The sequence below is a fragment of the Lygodium microphyllum genome, chromosome 17 (assembly GCF_053477565.2).
Source record: "Lygodium microphyllum isolate KBCC chromosome 17, Lygodium_microphyllum_v1.1.10, whole genome shotgun sequence".
Taxonomy (NCBI): Eukaryota; Viridiplantae; Streptophyta; class Polypodiopsida; order Schizaeales; family Lygodiaceae; genus Lygodium; species Lygodium microphyllum.
The window spans coordinates 100,456,427-100,477,275 of record NC_141151.1 but is presented as its reverse complement, the minus strand read 5'-3'; the positions used below and the strand labels follow the sequence as shown (position 1 = coordinate 100,477,275).

Here is a 20,849-nt window from a genome sequence, read left to right as displayed (position 1 = left end):
AATCTATCTTTGAAACTTGCTTCATAGAGCATCTCCAACATGACCAACCTTCCCAAAGGCTCTAAGAACCATTCCACACCAACTCTCAACATCTTCAGCCTATACCATCAATTGCCATGGGATTGGCACTCATTTAGGGGGGGATTAAGGTTAACGCTCAAAAGACCAAGATAAAAAATCCAAAAAATCGAAAGTGGAAGATGATTCCAAAGGCAAGAAGAAGACAAAGGACAAAGGTGCACTAAGCAAAATTCGAAGACACAAAGTGCAGGAAAAAACTATAAATGTAAGAGAGAGGCACACAAGAATAAGTGCACCTTAATATTTTTGCAAAAAAAAGAGTACCAGATGCATTGTAATTTATTTTGTAAAAGAGCATCAAGCTCTCTCCCATGCAAATTGTAAAGAATAAAGAGGCACATATTAAAGCCATGCTAATAGGAAAGGAGGACAAAAAAAGAGTGGAGGAATAGACAAAGGCCCCAAACCAAAAAGGGGATGGCTGCCCAAGGAGGAGGTAGGACATGTATAAAAGTCAAAAAGTGAATGAAGAAGCTCATTCTTGGTGTGTGGCCAAACTTGCTCTCTTCTTGTTTTTTGCTTCATTATTGTGTATGAGAGAGGGAGTGTGTGTGTGTGTGTGTGTGTGTGTGTGTGTGTGTGTGTGTGTGTGTGTGTGTGTGTGTGTGTGTGTGTGTGTGTGTGTGTGTGTGTGTGTGTGTGTGAGGGACAGTGGAGAAGCTCTTCTCTCCTCTCTTCATCTTCTCCTTCTTCTCTTCTCTTTTCTTGCATGCATGGCTATGGAGCTTGAAGCTTGGAGCTTGGAGATGAAGCTTGCTTGAAAGCGCATCTTGGTTCATGGAGTTATCGTGACAGATTTGTGGAGCTATCATGGCAGATTCGTGGGAGGAGGTAAATTGATCGGATTCAAAGGTAAGCTCACTACACTTGTGTGTGAGAGAGTGCACATGGCTGTGTGAGAGGTAGCCATAGCTCTTGGCTTGAAATGCTTGAAGCAATAAGAGGTCTGTGGATTTTGGCAGCATGCTCACAAGAGCGCCAATATCGTAAATCAATTTATGCAAGTACCTAGGAAGCCTCATTCGGATGCAATTAGATGCATATTAAGATATATGAAGCCCACCCTTGCATTATAAACTTTTTTATAAGACAAGTAAGGATGCATAGGTGTTTGGGTACACAAATGCAAATTAGGCTAATAGCAAGTCTCAACCAGTTGATTCATATTTTTCATTGGTAGTGTAACAATTACTTGGAGTAGCAAAAAGCAACCAATTGTTGCTTTAGTACACACGCTAAGTATAGAGGTGTTGTTATGACAGCATGTGAGGTGGTATGGCTACAAAAATTATTGGGTAACTTTATGTGTAAGAAGATGGTCTAGTTGTTATTTACTATGATAACATGAATAGTAAAAAATTATGAGGAACCCAATGTTCCATGGCAGGATAAAACACATTGAGATACATTACCATTTTGTGAGAGAGAAGGTACTTTGCAGATGAGATCAACTTGGTATATGTCAGTGCATAGAGTCAAGTAGCTGACATTTTCACAAATGGTTTGAGTGGAGAGAAGCTTCAAAATTTTTGGAGCTTACTTAAAGTTATAGAGATATGATTGAGATTGAGGGGGAGTGTTGAGATAGCAAGCTCAATACCTACAAACATTGATGATAGACTACCTGGTTAGATAGATCTACATGTTTACATTATCATGTTAATGGTTATTATGATCCTCACATGGCCACTAACTTATCGCTTATTATATTCAATTAGTTACACCTACCTATAGCTAGTATATTTCTAGCGCCAGTCAATTAGTATAATTAATTATGTATTGTTTGACTTGGTAGCCCACTTTCCTTTATGTTGCATCTTATCTATGCTTTGTATACATTGTATTGTGAGAGAGAGAAGAAAAACTAGCAAGAAAATGTTTTGGCCCTCATCTCTCTTCTTGTGTTCTTGAGTGAGCTTCCTCTTGTATGTATTGTGTGTGTTCAACACAATAGCCCAAGCAAGTCCCTCTACTACATGATTCATGACAGATGCTACTTGAGTGATCCATATACTCATCAAAGGCCATGCACTTGAAGCTTGTGATCGCTAGCCACAATCCATAGGCTAAGAGAGTTTTATGACCTATTGGGGCCTAGGAGGAACAAGTCAATAAGAGTAAAATCAACACTCTTGATTCATTCCTAGTCACGACAATGTCCTAAGCATGATGCTTTGGGACCCCATGATTTGATATAATAGCTATATAGTTAGAAACCGAAAGAGTGTGATTTATTGCTCTTGGCTTGGCAAGAAGGCCATCAAAACTTGATAGAGGATTCCTGGGGAGGGTTGACACAAATAATGTCTAAAGGATGTGTGCACCTTGTGTCACCATTTTGTGAGCAATGAATTATCTCATCATGACTCTATCTTGAGAATTAGTGTTATTGTAACTAAAGAAGAAGCAAAAAAAATTTACAAACCATCAAGGGTACTTGATAGGGCATCTTCATATTAACGATCTACACCTCTATGTCATGACTCCTTGAACCTAGTCGAAAACCTTGTGAATAGACTCGACAAAGAGTTCAGTCTTGACAATATAATGGACGTTGCAATTACAAAAGTAGCAACCAATGATTCATGGGTAGAAAACTAGAGAACTCAAGTAAGGCTATTGTTAGGGGTGTGGAGGGCATTGCAAGGATGTGAAAGGAATTGAACTTACATTTCCAATGTCCATGACAATCCTAGAGGCTAGAAATGCCTTGACTTGACTCAATTCTACTTGAGACTGAATTAGCTCCAAAAAGGATGCAAAAGAAATTGAACTAACATTTTCAACATCCATGACAAACCTAGAGGCTAAAGCTTTTTCTTTACTTGACTCAATTCTACTTGGGGCTGAATTTAGCTCCCAAAAGGCTATTGACTCATTAGCTAAGACTAAGACCAAAGCTAGTGATGCACAAGATTTCCAACCAATTCTAGTGCCTGAGAGTTGCTACTACAAGAGCTCTACTTGCAATAAGTGACAAAACCTCCATCAACTGCAATAGTCCTAAGACTCCACACCAATGACTTGCAAAAAGGCACATTAAAGGTTGTCATATGGCACATAGAGTACTAGAGGCTTCCTAGTACTAGCACAGTATAAGGAGCGTTAGGGGGACCCAAGGGCACAAGAGGACTAATCAACCATCAAAATTTTGTGAAATGAATACTTAGAAACTCTTTTTGATCACCAAGGTAAATGTTGGAACAATGGTCTAAGACTTCCCATCTCACTCTATAGTGTGAGCATTCCAAGGATGGTTACTTTTGTGTTCCTCTTAAGCATCCCTTGAGGAACTCTGTGTAGCTTCTTTGGGTGTCACCTCCATAATTAGGATATTACACTTGTGGGAATCCATGTTACTACATCAACTACCTTGGTTGCATGCAAAGTCACCTCTTAAGCTTTACAAGGTTGAGCCTAGGCAAATTGACCCAACATGACTCTTGAGAAGGGGGTTTATTGAAGGAAAAGAGAACCTACATTGTTGTTAGTAGGAGAAAGCCTTCTAAGCAAGGGTTGGAATGGTAATTTAAAAAAACAATTGGAAAAACATGTTACAAAGGGGTTAGAAAGAAAACAAATCATTGAGCATCACTAGCATTAAGAAAGTTGCATAACATTCACATGTTGTTGATTGAAAAGTACAAAGCTTGATTGAGCACAACTGCACTTGGGAATCTTGAATTGTAACTCTATGGATTGATTTATAGGAGAAAAAACATAGTTGTACACACATACTCATTTATCATAAGAATCAATGAAAAGAACTACAAATATAAGAGAAACCATTACAACAAGCACATGAGAAAACACATTGTGCCTTGTTTAAACAAGAATGTTAAAAAAAAACACCAAAAAAGTAAGAAAAAGAAACCCTAAGAACCAAACTTGCAACACAATGACAAGGGAACAAGAACCACATCGCAACAAACATAGACAAAAAAGAGACTAATACACTGCTAAACATTGTCAAAGGGGAACAAATCAAACTGAGAATCTATAAGAGACAAGGCCAAGGGGAGCAACTAAACTCAAGCAATATATTACAATAACTTAATAAAATCATAAAAATAGAAGCAAGGGAAATTCACACCTAAATGAAAGAAATGCAAAGACCATAGCACTCTAGCAAGGCACACTAGCTATCAAGGGCAACTAGGCCATGTAGGAACACCTACACAATGCATTTAGATTGCACTCGATTTGAATAGAATGTAATACCACCATTGGAAGACCAACACAAAGATAAATCAATTCAATAACAATGATGTTAAATGTGATACGAGTAGCATTGCACGAATAAGTGATGACTCTAATACATGAACTCTATTTGATAATTTAGCTAGAACTTCAAACATTTGCATTCTAAAGGTTGGAGTTTTAGGTTTAGACTTGAAACACAATGAGATAATACCTATAGCCTCTCTAGGGTCAAACTTACTGCAAAAAAAGAGCATATTGTTGATGCTCTCATCAATGAAGGAGCATACTTTAATATTACTTATGAAACATGGACTGAGCTAACACCGACCAATGTAATCCTCGACCCCTATGGAGGAAAGCTATACTCTCTCTTAGAAAAGTGCAAAATCCTCACAATTATCAAAATTGAAAGCCTTCCTACCTTATTCCATGTACTCATGAACCATGAGGATGTAGGAAAGGAAATACTTCTTGATAGAGCTTTCAAGTGAGCATAATGCAACAGATGCATCTAAGCTCCTGAATGTGAGGATAATTACAACTTTTAGCAAGGGTGGTGATCTTGCCAATCCTTGACAAGGAAAAGGCAAGGAGCAAATTTGTGACTCAAAATAGATACCAACTAGGGAAAAAAGTAGGAAATGCATGAGGAGTTACTTTAACACACATCGAAGAAAGGGAATCTATCATCACAACCACTCTCCAAATGAAAAATTTGAGGAGTGATGCTAAGAATACAAGAGGAACCTACAAAATAGGCAAAAAGCTATGAAAAAGGCCCAAATCTTGTAAGCTAACACATCGATGGAGAGTTACTATGCAATGATGCTAAGAATAAAAGAGGAACCTACAAAACTTACAAAAAGCTATGAAAAAGGCCCAAATCTTATAAGCTAACACATCGATGGAGAGTTACTATGCAATGATGGGTTCCACAATCCCTCATACTTGCTCAAGGGTACCATACATGAAAACTTTCGTTGTGTGCCAAGGTCACCTCCATCACTTCACATACAAGTGCCTCCTCAATGGAAGAATAACAATCTTTAATGTAAAATGAATCATGAAAAGGAACAGTCAAGGGAGACAAAAGAAATTTTGCAATCCCAAGATCAAGCCATCCACAATCAAATAAAACAAATCCCCAAAGCCAACAACTAAGTAAGAACAATTACCAACCGCCACAATTCATATGCCTAATGAAGAAGAGATAGTCGAAAGGATCAACTCTTCCAAAAAAGAGGCTATTGAATCACCACATCCTAGCAATATTGTTCAACCTAACCTACGAAAATGCCATGAGGAGACAAAAGGATAAGAGATTGCTAATGAGCTATCCAATGATACAAGTGTTAAACCAGGTGAAGGCATAGAATCTCCTAAGTCTACACCTTCATTATCTAAGAGAAAAAAAAAGGACGCAAAAGAAATAACAACAATGGCAAACACTTGTTGCTAGTGGCAGAAGCTACAAAGATAGAATTCAAGGAAAAGAGTGAGAATTTATAGCCCTTATCCATAGATATCCCTATTCTTGCTTCTCCCAAAAGCACTATACTTGTGACTACGTTTGAAATTTCCAAACATTCCAAGTAATAGGTGCTTCCAATTGTTGCAAATAAAACTCAATTCACAGATAAGAAAGTGCATGATCCAATTAAGTGTGGAAATCGAATAGTCATAGCTATTTGTGACTACACCAGTCACATTTAACAAAGCACAAGACACGGTATCCATGAAGCCTCAAGATAAACAAAAGAATCCCAAAAGCTGGTGCGCAGATCGGTCGCAGTATGCTCACGTAGTGAATCCCGGAAGGTCCCCAAGAACAATGAACTCTACCTTTTTGCACAAAAAACAATGTAAAAAGCATGAATGACAAGAGCAAGAGACCAATTGGGTTCAATCTCCCCCCATGCCTTGTGTGAGCGCTTCACAAAGCATGTATTTTTATGTATATTTCCATCTTCATGCTCAATAATAGCCCAATTTACAAAAATATGACAAGCTTTTAGCTTTTGAGTTTGCTTTTACAAAAATAGGAAATAAAGCTAATGGACGGTGCCCATAGAGTCTGGCACGCCCAACACAATGTCCCAAATAGAAATAACATATCCGTGCGCATAGGCGCATACAAAATAATAATAAATAATCAATGCCTCAATAGACATGACAAAATATAGGTGTGGCGCCTATCAAAATATAATCCATAGATCGAATACTCGCTAGACTCCAATGCTTTCCTCCGCCACTGCTGCTATCTCTACACATCAACTGAAGCATTCACAATCATTAGTAAAATAATACAATTAAACCGACAAAAGTGAATACCTAGCAGTCTTCAGCTACATAAATAAATCAACTGGTTAGAAATAAATCCTAACCTTAATTTATTACGAGTGCGCACTCTAAACTCATAAACGTTTATTAATTTAATATGCATTTTGCGGAATCACCCGCTATGGAATCACCCATGTACACACTAAATTAATGAAACGCCCGAAAAGGACAGGCGTCCCCATCAACTTCTCACACAAAGAATCCACTGTGTATGAGCCCCGGTCATCAAAGTTTACGGAATCCACCGTAAAACCTCACAGAATCCACCGTGAAATATGCCTCCTGGCATCAAAAGCACAAGAAATCCTACAATCCTTCAATCTTGTCCATATCACCCTGAGCCACCCACTATGTTAAAGCCCAAAGAAACCATTAAAACCCTATAGAAAATGATAAAAGAGCAAGCATACTTAGAAAATAGAAATGCCATTGAGTGCCTCACAGAATTGGATGCTAGGTTGAAGTTCCTTGTATGTATCTATGTCCACCCCAACATGGGTAGGTTGCCTAAAGAACATGCGGGATACCTAGGGTATCCCCTAACTTGGGTGGAGCAAGAACATCTTGGCAAGCATTGCAATGGGCTTTCAAATAATATTTTATGGCACATCTTAGACGAGGATGTTGAAGAGCGCCACTTAGCGGTCACATTCAATGAAGTGTTTTGCTAGCATGATGTATCTAAGACTAAGTAGTTCAGACAACAAGCTGAGGGATAAGGCCAATTTGAGAAATGTTGGTTTAATACTCGAGCTTTGATGAGATTGAAATCGGAGGCCAGCTATCTCAAAGGAATGACGATCCATATGGCAATCCCAAAGAGACCTGACCTATGTAGCCCCTACTTCCTTTTACATATATGGCTATTGTCTGTGGTATGACCTTAGCAGGATCCATCCTAAACTATTCTCTGCTTAACAAAATTCTAATAGCTGCATGTTGCTAGTAGACTAGGATAAGCAACAATACTATTCGATGCTGCATAATGCTTATCCTTCCTAGTGATGTTCCCACAACTCCTCAATGCTTGTGCTACACTATAGTATAATCTTGAATTAGATTTTAACATCTCAAACTAACATGGATTCATAGTTGTAAACATGTACGTAAATGGATTATGATTTCAATGATTGTGTACAAATCAAAAAAAATTATATTTAATTTTATAAAAGAAAAATCACACACCCTTCAAGAAATGACTATCAAGCACCAATTTTGGGTCTACTTTAGCTGTATCAATAATTCAATCTAACCAAGAAGATGTCCATCATACATATACACATCACTCTCATGATGAATAGGAAAATTCCAAGGAAAAGGAGCATAATACTAGTAAATTCTAGCAAGATTGCAACTCAATTCATTCCCCTTAAGATACCCCTTGATGCATACAATCTACTACCTAGTCTAGGCCATGTTAAACTAGTGCATATACTCTCATAATTTTATCAAATGAATGCATGATATTCAAGTGATTACATGGGCTGATCAAATATTCAAAGCCACCAAGGAGTATCATCCCTTGGAAGAATTACCAAAAGCACCACTAAGCAATGAAGGCCTACCTGAAACATATCATTTGAATAGACTTCCACATCTGCAAGATCATGCTCCATATACAAATGTGTCTCCATAAGTATTCTCTTAGCTACTCTCTCTACCCATAAAGCAAGGCACAATCCTAACAAGAAGACAAGTGTCAATAAATGGTGGTAGTTATATTATCAACCAATCCTCAATCTTTAGAATACCCTACCTCAAGTCCCACAAACTGTTCCATCATTACTTCTTTGATATTAATCGGGTTATCCCACCTTAAGAGACTTTGTAAGTCTCTTGATCTTATTGTATTATTCTAAATGAGGCTAGAGAGCCCATCTATATTGTATTGTATTTCAAAAGAAAGAATAGAAAAAAAAAACACACAAACACTACACTACACCTAGGGGTCCTTAAGTTATGTATGCTTGATGGCCATGGTCGATCGGCTCCATCCCTAACCCCCTAGCCTAGCTTTCTATTCTCTATTGTAAACTTAGGGCGCATCAAGAGTAGGACACACCTAGGGAACCTTAGCTTGGACCTATATAACTTAATCACTCACACAAGTTCTCCCAATCTTTTCAAATCTCTCACCACTATGGAAATAATATAGGAAGCATGACTTCAACAAATCAATCAAGTATCTCTCAATAATGTTGCATCCCTACTCACATTGTAGTCTCTATTCATTAAAAAGAAAACCTCCATCATCACACTTATATTTGTGAATTCCATGGCTCTCACAATACTTCTAGGTTCTTCTCCTAATGCCCTATTGATTACTTTATTTCTCACTAACAACAATGCTTTCCATCATCTATTCATCAACTAGTGCCTACTTCATCAAAGAATCAACAAATGGAAGCCATCATGTCATCTACTAGCTAGGTAATAGAATATGTAAGCATGTGCACTCACACAATAATTGCACCATAACCTATATGAAGAGAAATGAGAAAGGGAAGCAAGGCATATGAGAGAAAGAGAAAGAGAAATGATACCTCAAGCTTCTTCTATGGCACAGATGAATGGAGAGAAAGAGAAATGGTGAGAAGAGAGAGAATATGAAGAAACATTACAAACGTACAAGAATTTAAATGATAAAAGGTACAAGTCAGAAATGGAAGTAAAAGCTTCATTGAGAAATACTTGTATGTCGGCTAATAAGGTTTGATGGGTTTGGATTGCATTCATGGTTATTTGTATAAACAAGCACTCATGTTACTATAATTTTTCTAACTAAGAACTTGAGCTACATTATGCATATTGACATGCACCCATATGCTATGGATCATCACGTACCATTTGAATATAACCCTCACTTTTACAATTGGTTGGTGCATAAGTACCTATGTATCATGTCATCATGTATTAAATAAGTGCATGTGCACATTGTAACCAAAAAAACTGCACAACTTAGGATCACTGCATCCACAAGTCACCCTTTGCAATCTGAGAAACTATTGCATTCATTTGGGTAGAGGAGCAACTCTTGCAAGCACAAATCCAAAATCAAAATCAATTCACCGAGCACAAGTAAAATTGATCAACTTGGAAACTAGCACTCAAGAGGATTCCGAGGGCTAAAAATTTTGTATTAATGGGGAAATTTCTTTTTTATTGATAAAATCAACAAGGCATCATGTGTGTATTTAGGTTTTACAAAATGGAAAGAGGAGAGAAAGTTGTGTAGGGGAAAATCAGCAAGCCCCAACTCTCATTCACAGAAGAGGACTGTACAAAATATAACTAGAAAAGGGAATTTGAATTGTATCACCACCTGAGATACCATCAAATTCAAAGCTTTTCAAAGTAGTACAAATGAATCTAAAAGTGAAGGAGCTAGTGGAAAAATGATTGAAAGTATACATGGAAATTTTCAAAGGTGAGGTGTATAGAGGAAGCTATCAAGGACCACTAGTAAGAAAAGCACTAGCATCACAAAAGCATCCTAGTATATCATCATCTACACTAGAAGGCATTCCAAGGCAAGAGCCTATAGAAGACGTAGGAGATGAGGAGTTGAGAAAATTACAAAAGGAGATAAAAGAGGTTGCAAGAAGGCTATTAGAAATGCAAGGGAAGCTTAAAACATAGCAATGGGCTAGTAAGAAAGCATCAAGACAAGCTTCCAAGAAAAGCCCAACTAGGAAAAAAGAAGTAAACTAACCAATACACACAACAACAAAAACTCCACAATCGCAAATGCAAAAACTAGTTATTAGAGGAGAGAAAGAAGAGAGTTGAAGATATGCGAAGTGCTCAAATTGAAATCATGCAATAGTAAGAGGTGGTATAGCTAGAGGAGCCAATTTCAATAGCCTTTGATGAAGGTGGGAGAACAAATATCATCATCAAGTTGGCGACAAGAAAGGGGAAGATTGCATGTAAAGAGAGTAGAAGGCTATGGAAAGAGCTAAGGAGCGATCATGGAGGAGGAGAAATAGAAGCAATGGCAACAAGATGACGAGAAGGATCTTAGACAAAAAGAAGTGGAAGATTTAGCCTTAGCGAGCACGAATTGGAAGCACAATTGCAACTCTCACAAGCAAGGTCAAAAGAGGCCATAGCCACAAGTGTTAAAAGGCCAGTAGACACATATATAGAGTCAAAGTAGAGAGCACCTAAGGTGCCTAGGATTGAAGGATCCTCCACCTCTGTACCTCTACTCACACAAAGTCCTACATAAAAATCTAAAAATTTGTTGAAAGAATTAGAGGGTCAATAGGACCAACTAGATTAGGAAAGAAAAGCTGCTCTAGCTACACTTGAGAGGGAAAAGCAAGTCCATGCAGCTTACCAACATAAAGTAATTAGGAAATCTTCCAGCTTGAAGAAGAAATTGGCAACACTTAAGGCTATAGAAGGCACAAGAAGGAAGTATGAGAAACTACAAGAGCAATACGATGTGGAGAGGGAAATAAAGTGCAATTGGAAAGCCTGAATGCAAATGCCAATGGGGATAAAGGTCAACTAGAAGGGGAGCTGAACACACTAAAACAATTGTGAGAGTAGATAAAGATAGAGCTAGAGAAAGCAAAAAAATCCAAAGAAGATGTCAAGCACAAAATAGAAAATTTGTTGAGTTGGGTAATGAAGGAGCAAGGATATTGCACAACTAAACTCCAAACATAGCTGGCTTATTAAATGTAGCACAGGGCAAAGTTCAATCAAGCATAGAAGGAGCAATGCAAAACATTGGAAGACGTAACGAAGTGGTAGAATAAGGGAAAGATGGGGCAATGGGAAGAGAAGAATGCAAATACCATGCTCAACTTGGGCATGAAATTGGCTCAATCAAACTATGAGCAAAACCTTGCAAAAGAAAGGGCCAGAGTAGTAAAAGAGATTATGCAAACTAAGCAACAAATTTTTCCAACGCCCTACTTGAAGTGTGAATAGAGTAAAGGAAATTCAATTGAGAATATTAAAAGAAAGCTATAGCTCACCAGGAGAGCACTCAAATGGCACATGGAAATAAGCATGCCTCAATCAAAATACAAGATGACAAAGGAAGATTGTGTGCTACCAGTAAAAGGGAAGTTGAGCTCTCAACAAAAGAGTTGAGAATGATTGGCATCCTAACGACTGAAGAACTAATTCCAACAACCCAAGAATCACTACCCTCACCTCCACCATTCAAAGTGGAAGAATGAGATCCAACGAATACTGTAGAGACAATGCCACATGAGTCAAAATTCATTGGAAGTGTTTAAGATGAATATGCTCCCTTGGAAGTAATGATAGATACCAAGTTTTAGAAAAAGGAAAAAGTGAAAAAGATTAGGAGGAAATCCGTTGCCTCACCCCAACTAGAGCCAAATGTGCATTTTTCACAAAAGAGGGAACTCAACCCTATTGGTTGGGACAATGAGATCTCTGCACGAAATTATGGGAGTCCTAGGATTCACATATACAATTTACATTTCATTTTCCATAGGGACTTAGGAAGGTGCTCCCTCTTGATGTGATACAAGAAATAATAGGAGTGAATACATGGCTAGGAAATAGGTGGCTAGTGCATAAGACCCAAGATCTCAAATTATGGCAGCAGGAGCCAACTATTGGCATGACAAGATATTTGAAGTCCCCAAGTTAGTACGAGGCTATGAATCTGAACCAAAATGGAGAACAAAGATTGTAGACATCAACATGGAAGCCTGGGTTGCATTTTGCAACACCCTACCCTTTGAAAGAGGAGATCCCACCTACATGCCCTATCCATGAAGGCATAGGGTTGATTATGACCCTAAAACACATGGGAGGTATGTCTTCCCCCTTATCTTCAACGTCGTTGCCCACCATTGAGAGAAAGACAACCTTAAATTTGACAACAAGATTTAGTTCCCTCCAAGCATTTTCTGTCAAATTGTTTATTTTACCTCATTCCACCCTTTGTCACTACATGTAACTATTTGAAACTACTCCTCACATTGTTGAACCAAAGGAAAGCAATTGATAAAGAGGACATGCACTCACTCTTTTTTTTTATAAACACAAGCATTGATAGATATGTTGTGGCAAGACTACTCCTTCCAACAACCTTACTACCAACCTACTATCTCGAGTCTCACTAGAGAACATGAATGCTAGTAGCATGTTCACAAATTGGAGACATCCCTTCTTCCAACAATGCCATTGGTAGCAAGGCTAGCCCTAAAAAGCTACGTGATGAGCAGTCATTAAAGCCACTCCCTCTAACAACATAAGCGAGGGGGAAATAACTAAGATGAAATAGTTGAGAGAGAGAGAGAGAGAGAGAGAGAGAGAGAGAGAGAGAGAGAGAGAGAGAGAACAACAAAGGAGAGCAAAAGCTCTAGTGTAGAACAAATGCATCCATAGTCACACCACACTAGGGGCCCTCATGTTGGGTGCATACTACGGCCTCGGTTGATAAGTTCAGCTCCTAATCCCCTAGCATGTCCCCCACAACACAATCTTGAGGCTCGCTAAGGGTAGGATGACCCATTAGCCTGTTTCCCCACAACACAATATCGAGGCTCATCAAGAGCACGACATCCCAAGGTCACCTCGCAAACCTATCATCTTGAGCAACACATCGAACCTCCCTTCACACCAACTAGGTCCTCAAGTGTGGGACAATACTCCAAGCTTGCTTGGAGTTCAACTCATCTCCTAATTGCACACACATTTGCACAAACCCTCATAGCTTAGTAAAATGGATACATCTCCTAGGGACTGCACATTTTCAATTGCGGGTTCATGACATGAAGACAATAAAAAGACTCCCAATAACATTGATGGCCCCTTGCTACTTTACATCCTTCCTTTCTTCAACTACAGGCTAAATCGTGAAACTTATTCCCTCTACAACAAGGTGCCTCCAAGCTGACAAACCCCTGCCCCAAACTACACCTGGCTAGGTATGTGGTCTCTTCATTGTAGAAGATCATGAAGTCATAATTTGTAATATGGAAATTATAGTGGGGATTTCCCTAAAACTAATTGTGGTAACTTTCAACAATAAGCACGGCTCAATATCTTTAGAGATGGATATATAGTTGCATGAAAATTTGATTTGTAAATATACAAAACATGTGAGACTAGTAAGGAACGTTTCCTACAAGTCAAAGGCTTTTCATATCATCCAAAAATTGTGATCCCAAAAAATCTGACAAAGTAGAGATTTCCTACTTTTTGCCTTAGAAATCATGCCACCTATTGGCATCTCCAAAATCTCAATGTGTGTAATATGTGTTGCATTAGTTTTATTACTCTCTACCATTCAATGGGAGTGGGGATAAGAAGGATGAGAAGATTGAGGATGTCATGATAAATTCTTCACAATTTAGGAATGGCATTGTAGCGTCTCCATTTATGTATTGAACATTTGGCAAGGCACATGGACCTCATTGGACACTTCATAATACATGTGACATTTCATTCCTTCAACTTTATCTTTGACATTTATTTTAAATCTTATGCCTTTGATAATGAGACCATATACCACATTGTGGTCTAGAAATGGAAAGTAATGTTAGGATTTGACATGTCTTGGAGGTTTACATGGTAGAATTGATAAATAGGATCATTTATTTGAATATTTCACATGTACAAGTTACAAAGTCATAATTTGGTAATGTGTAAGAAACCTTTGTTGAAGGTTTCATGAAATTTGGTCATATAGGAAACTTGTCTAAAACTCATTTCCTACCTTGACATTTCCAAAACTTCTAACTACAAATTGGGTCCATCTTTTGGTTTTTGCTGTGCTGTTTTACCAATGTGCATGATGAGCAAAAGGGAAGAGAGCTGCAAATTTTACCATGCAATACAAACATCAGATGCTTTGGTGCATTTGAACTAAAAGTCCTACATATTTGCAAACCTGATATCATAACCGTACAAATACTTGTACATTTGCTATCCTAAAGGAGCTACTATATCATAGTAGCAAGAAGGGGTTGGTAGAGAGGTCGCCACAAAGTAGATCTGCCATTGTAATACAGTTTATGTTTAGTGCTTCAGTGTAGGACTGGACACCTCACTTTGACTTTTATCTAGGCTAAATTAGATGCTGTAGGTAAATACTGTCTCAGATAAACCACTAACAGAAAATCAAATCAGTAGCAGCCTGAGCAGTCAAAATCACCTATTTTTCATCCTACACATTACAAGTCTCAACTGTGCTAATTCACAATAGAGTACTGAAGTGGCAAGCGATGCACAAAGAGAATGCCTGCACAGATAGCATAGTTCACCACAAAACATTGCCCTCTCTTCATGGCCTTGTTTCTCTCCAGTGCTAGGACAGCCATGTGGTTCTCAAACTGGTATCAACATGTGAATTCACATGCTATGCAAAATTAAAATACTGATAAAAATTTGCTTGCTGGATTCCCACATCAGAGGGGAAGACCTGTACACTCTTAAGGTTACAATGAAATATGTAGGGGGGGTAAAATTGCATCTTACAAAATAATGCTGAACAATGAGGTCACAAAACAGTAATTGATTCTGGAGTAGCAGATGCCTCAGAACCACCTTCTTGTATTACATCTGGCTTTGGCTGAGGAAACAACTCTTGCAGTAAAGATGGTGCAATGGCTTGGATGCGAGGCAAGGTGGCATCCCATAGATCATCACCAGCAGTACTAGGCTTTGAAACTAGGATCCCCCGGTCTTTCATTACTAGTAACATGTTCTTTAGCAGCTCTGGTATAGACTCTTGTAGTTTATCACCACACTTCCCACGCAGTTTGCAAGCTATATATTTTTCCATGTAACCAAGCATACCCATCCATATTGCTTGAAAGCCTGGTAAAGAGGAAAGTACATCCAGAAATTGTAAGAACGTTTTGCAAGCCAATCTCATTGCATAATGCAGAGTGTTCTCCATATTAGGATACACCTTGGGAGATTGAGTAACAGCTATGTCAACCAACTGATCTAGCAACACAAACAACACTTGCTCAAAAACTTGTTCCCAGATAGTTGGAGGTTGGCTCATCCCTCCAACTTGTGCCAAGATTATTTGCAAGGATGAAACAGCATGATTCCTGATGTGTTCTCTAGGGTCTCCAGATATTTTTCTCAGAGTCTGTGCTAGTTTCAGCCACATCTCCCAAAGCTCCTGTGAGCTGTTGGTCAAAACCTCCTCGTCTAGCTTGACTGACCACTTGGCAAGACATTTCGCAGACTCTATCATAAGGTCTAGTGCATGGAAAGACCTTTCAGGGGCACCAATTGATACCTCTACAAAAGCGTGTGCAGCATCCAAACAAAGCACATAATTCGCAGATGTTAAGTGCACACCATCTACCATAATGAAAGCCAATGTTTCAAAGCCAGCCTCTGATGCCTCTAAGTGGCGAGCAGTAATTGACAGCAATGACAAAACAGTCTTCCAGCCTGTGGATGACTTAATATGCCTGGCATTTGCTTTAACAAGCTGCATTACTTCCAATGTGATCCTCTCACAAAACACATCAGCAACTCTAGCATCTAACTTCAGAATCAGCTGAAGAGAACGAAGCAGCTCTTCTGAAAGCTCTTCTTTGTAAGGGAGTAACCTTTGGCATATGCGTAAAAGCCCAAGAACAGCTTTCCAGACTAAAAGTAAAGGTAAGATGGTAGTTTGAATAATATTAGCTATGTATTCATATATGCCTCGCCAAAGAAGAAGTATCCTATCTCGATTGTTGATTGCTATTGCAATTAACAAATCCAGGCAAAACACTGCCGTATCTTCATCTTCGGCAGATGCACCACCCTTCAGAGGCCTGCCTGCAGCCCACACCAATGCCCTGGAAAGCTGCAGCAATGAGTCTGCCTGTAAAAACTTGCTCTCTGAAATAATACTCTCTATACGACAAGCTTCCACATGCCTCAATGAGCGTTGCTGCGCAGCCAGGTGCTGCTCTGTGGGCTGCAGACTAGCTTCATCAGATTCAAGGTATAAAAGCTGGCTAAACCTGCCCATCAAGCCTGAGGATCGCTTCTTGTTTCCAGCAGGTAAAGAAGCCATCGTTGGACCTCCTGGAACAGGCTTTCCTTGAGCTAAGTCGCCTGTATTGTCTGCATCTGTAGCATCACTGACAATGCGAGCAGACAAAAGGCCAAGCTTGTAAAGTTGTAACATGCAATCTATGATATTTCTCCAGCCTGTACGTATGTAGTCTCCATAGCTGTTTGCAATACTGAAGACAGAACTGACAGCCATCTGTACCTTTGTATCATCAGCAAATGAGATTATTGCCTCTTCAACAGTGGTTGTTGGGTGTAACAAAGATGTGAACTTGCACAATGACACAACCAAGTCATCTACTACATCCTCCAAATGATGGCCAGCAGCCACCTTTGCCACAACAAGGAAACCTCCAACACAGGTCTGTAGTATTTCTTCATCTTCAGCATGGTCAAACACCACAGAAAGAGCAGCTATGGTTGGCCCTGCAAGGATAGAGAACATGTTGTGATCCAGAAAAGGTCGGGAATCACATACTGCATATGGAGGAAGCTTTTGTGATCTTTGAGTAAGTCCAATCCACCGACTCGGATTTATTTCAAAAACCCCAGCTCCATTCTCATAAGACATTTTAATCTCATTTCTCGCTATTGACTGGTATAGCTCAGCCAGGAACTTGCGAGGAAGGTCTTGACCAGCATTTATACTTCGATTGTTCCTTATGAACTCTTCTTCACTCATTTTCTTCTTGACTTGTGAGTTATGCTGATCTGTGTTTAGCATTATGAGAGAATATGCTAGCACTAAAGCTGCATCCTTATCTGCCAGCACCTCATGGGAATTTTCATAATACCTTGCAGCAAAAGCCTCCAACACTCTCTGAATTTTCTGAGACTCTCCAGGTAAACGGAAGGTCTCAAGAAATGTGCGCATGGCAGAATCCAGGCTCATACCTTGAAAGTCGAAAGTCTTCACAAATTCTTCTAGAACCTGTAGGCAGAACTCATCCAGTTCACCAAGAAAGTCACCTAGTAGGACCTTGTCAAGTCCAGTAGTGTACCTGAAAAAGCAAGCCACACTCTTTGGATCAAGTATTTCGGGCAATACATGTATCCCCTGTAAGAACTCCAGACCCTTTTTAGGGTCTCTATTAAAATGGTCTGCTCCAATCATTAGTCTGTGCTTTATGTGTTTCTGACGCTGGATAAACTCCACCCAGCAATATGGATCCCCATAGTTCTCACATCTGGCAGTCCAGAAAGGCATATAGTTTTCCAAAGGAATATCAACTAAAGGTGAAGGAACCTTCGGTAAGAAGCTCAGTCTGCTCGCCATATTGTTAACGACTGCTATAAGCCCTTCTAACGCCAACACATGCATTGCTGATAAAGGACAGTTAACAGGGAATGCACTTTTGGACAGTAAGTTCCCCAGGTCTTCAAATATGTTGCTGCAAGAGATGTCGCAATCAAAGTTTGCATACATCTCAGGCATAAAGGAGGGTTGTCTACAGAAATCTACAAGAGCTTCCATGGCTACCTCCTGCTGCTGATAAGTGGCTCCAGATTTTCCCTGTGCTACTCTCATGATAACACAGGAAAAGAAAGACTCGAGTTGCAGCTTCAGATGAATCCGCAAATGGTAATAAAGATTGAGAACAACACTACACACCATTGACAGGATCAGAGGATTCTTGGTAGATAACGCCAGTTGCATAAGAAATCGGAAAAGATCATCCTGTACAAGGGCCAACAGCTCTGGGTGATGACCAAAACATGGGCCCCCCAACTCAACTGCAGAATTGATTAATCCCATTGCAAAAAGAGGTATATCTTCATCAATGACATGCAAATTATGTCCTGAAACAATGCCTGAATCTACATAATTCAAAAGAGAGCATAAATAACGAAATATCTCAACAATCCCAACAATCCCATAAGGTTCAATATTTGTATGAACCTTGTTGCCAGGCTGCTTCATTACTGTTTGACCATTCTCTCTACTACCATCAGTAGCCTGCTCAGGTGTAAAAACTTCTATTGAATCCTTTAAGCCAACAATGCCACCAACTGTAACCTCAGTGCTGCTCTTACTGGATCCAACTCCATTACTTAAATGGAGCCCATCCAAGTGAGCACTTGATGCAGAAACAACCTGCAAAACAGAAATAAGCTAAGAGCTCCCCATATGCAGGCAACATGTCTCAGAGGCAAGCCACTGCCAAAAACGTAAGATTATATTGACTAAAGGAATGAATGAACCAGAGAAACAGACGTACACTGTCATCCCCATAGCCACTTGTGGGAGACTTAACAGAAATGTCTAGATCATGTAAACGAGCAAAAATTACTCTCACAACTTCATGCATACTATGGCGAGCTGTCCTTTGAAGCAGTTCCCCTTTTGTTCCAGCCTGCTGTACTATATTAAAGCAAGTGTTAACAATCAGGCATACATCTTTGTCATTCAGGACCTTAGAAGCACAATGCTTCAACCCAGCCACTATAACCTGTAAAACTTTCAGAAGTGCCACTTCCACTGAAGCCAGATCTGTGACCTCAAATCGACAGCTACTCACAGCCTCCACCATCTCATGCATGGCTTCAGCAACATAAGCAGTTCGAAGATCAAAGACTTCAAGGACCAAAATCTTATAAACTGCTGACAATGCAACACCAGTAATGGGAGCACTTGTCTCAGCAGAGCTGATCACATCCAAAAAAGGCTTCATATAAAAAGATGGATTTATTTCCTCCCAAGGTTGCTGCCAGCTATAAAGCCTTTGTTTCAAAGCTTTCAATGAGTACACTAGAGAATGATCTAGCTGTTCCTCATCCGCCAAGTAGCTGCCTGCCCAGCGAGCATTTCGGCGCATCACAGCTAAAACAGTCCCTACTTCTGCGTTTATCATGCAGGCTAATGCACCACTGTCACGACATCTTATCTTCATAGCTGAGGTTAGCAGATCTTCTGGACGGTTCACAAGGATGTCGTGTGGAACATTCACAGTGGGATCTTGACCAATGTGGAAAATAAACTTCAAGGCCTCACAGCAAATCCCCGTATATATCTATTGAAACAAGACCAATTTGGCGTTGCACGTGCTGTTGTGAATCCTGAGTATTGAATACAGCACATGCCTCTAGAAAACCATTTTGCTATCAGCAGAGAAATGAAAGTCTTCCAGGTAGCAATAATTTGATTGCAAGTAACCAAAATGGACTGGCAGCACCAAACAGAAGCAAGCCAGGACTCCTTCGATTATTACAGTTCATTCCAATAACTGCAAACCAGATCCCGCATGATCATGGCTTGTAGATGGAGTTTCAGATCACTGCAGAGAAAAAGCAAAGCCGATCATCCACAGACAAGACGCCATAGTCTCCCTTTTACTGCCATAGTTTGATCATAAGCCTCCCCTTTACTGCCGTGGCAAGACCAGTAAGTGCCGCAAATATCCACGGAAGGGATGGGAATGAAAGTCTGGCGATGGCCAAATCAACAGGTAGATCTCCGTGCTGAAGGTAGAGTCATACATTCCTTTAAACTTCTCCTGTTTTTCCTTTCTAGGTTTTCCTTCTAGCAAGAAGGTCAAAGCGTGAGCTATGGCGCCCTGCCGATACCGGCCTGCTCGTGCACAGACAAATGAGCTATGGCGCCCGGGCATCCAACGCTGCAAAGACAAATGATGCCTTCCAGCGGACCCCACATGAACTACTTCAACCTTCTACGGATTGTGCTACTCGGTGCCACACGCTAACTCCAGAACTTCGTCACTTGCCTTTGTAGGTCACACAACCTCCAACCTAGCGTTGCTTTGGGTGTCCTAAGCACTGCTCGAACACGCGAGCAACTGTCTTGTCCGTCTGATACTCCTTCCACATACAATTCAGGCCGGTTACACACCAACAAGCCGTCGACGCCCAAGACTCCCAAAAAGGGTCAATCAACACCAATGAATTCACAAATTGGGCCTAGTGCATGTGCACACTGGCCATCACAAACACGTGTGAATGAATGAGGGAGCATTCAATGCTTTCTCCAACCTATTTTGGGCATGAGCAAGGCGAGGGAGCTCCCCCAATCCTATTTTGTCCATCCTCATCTTCTCCAATCATTCTTCAATGGCAAGCTCCTTCCTGTTGTTGCCATTCAGTTTCCCATTGCCTACTTCCTATTTATATGCATGCAGCAACTCGTTGTGTTCACAATTGATGCCATTCCCTCATTTTTGCCCTACCTTGATTTCTGCATC

At 39.8% G+C, this 20,849-nt stretch overlaps 1 protein-coding gene across 1 annotated transcript; it reads right to left on the bottom strand.

The window, feature by feature from the left end:
- Positions 1–14,405: 14,405 nt before the first annotated feature.
- LOC148022190 (ARF guanine-nucleotide exchange factor GNOM-like) lies at positions 14,406–20,340 on the bottom strand. Its single transcript, XM_087697832.1, has 2 exons — positions 18,873–20,340; positions 14,406–18,748 (listed from the first exon to the last, which is right to left on the bottom strand). Exons 1-2 carry the CDS (start codon positions 19,542–19,544, stop codon positions 15,125–15,127), a joined length of 4,296 nt encoding a protein of 1,431 aa, XP_087553958.1. The 5' UTR covers positions 19,545–20,340; the 3' UTR covers positions 14,406–15,124.
- Between the last annotated feature and the right edge of the window lie 509 nt (positions 20,341–20,849).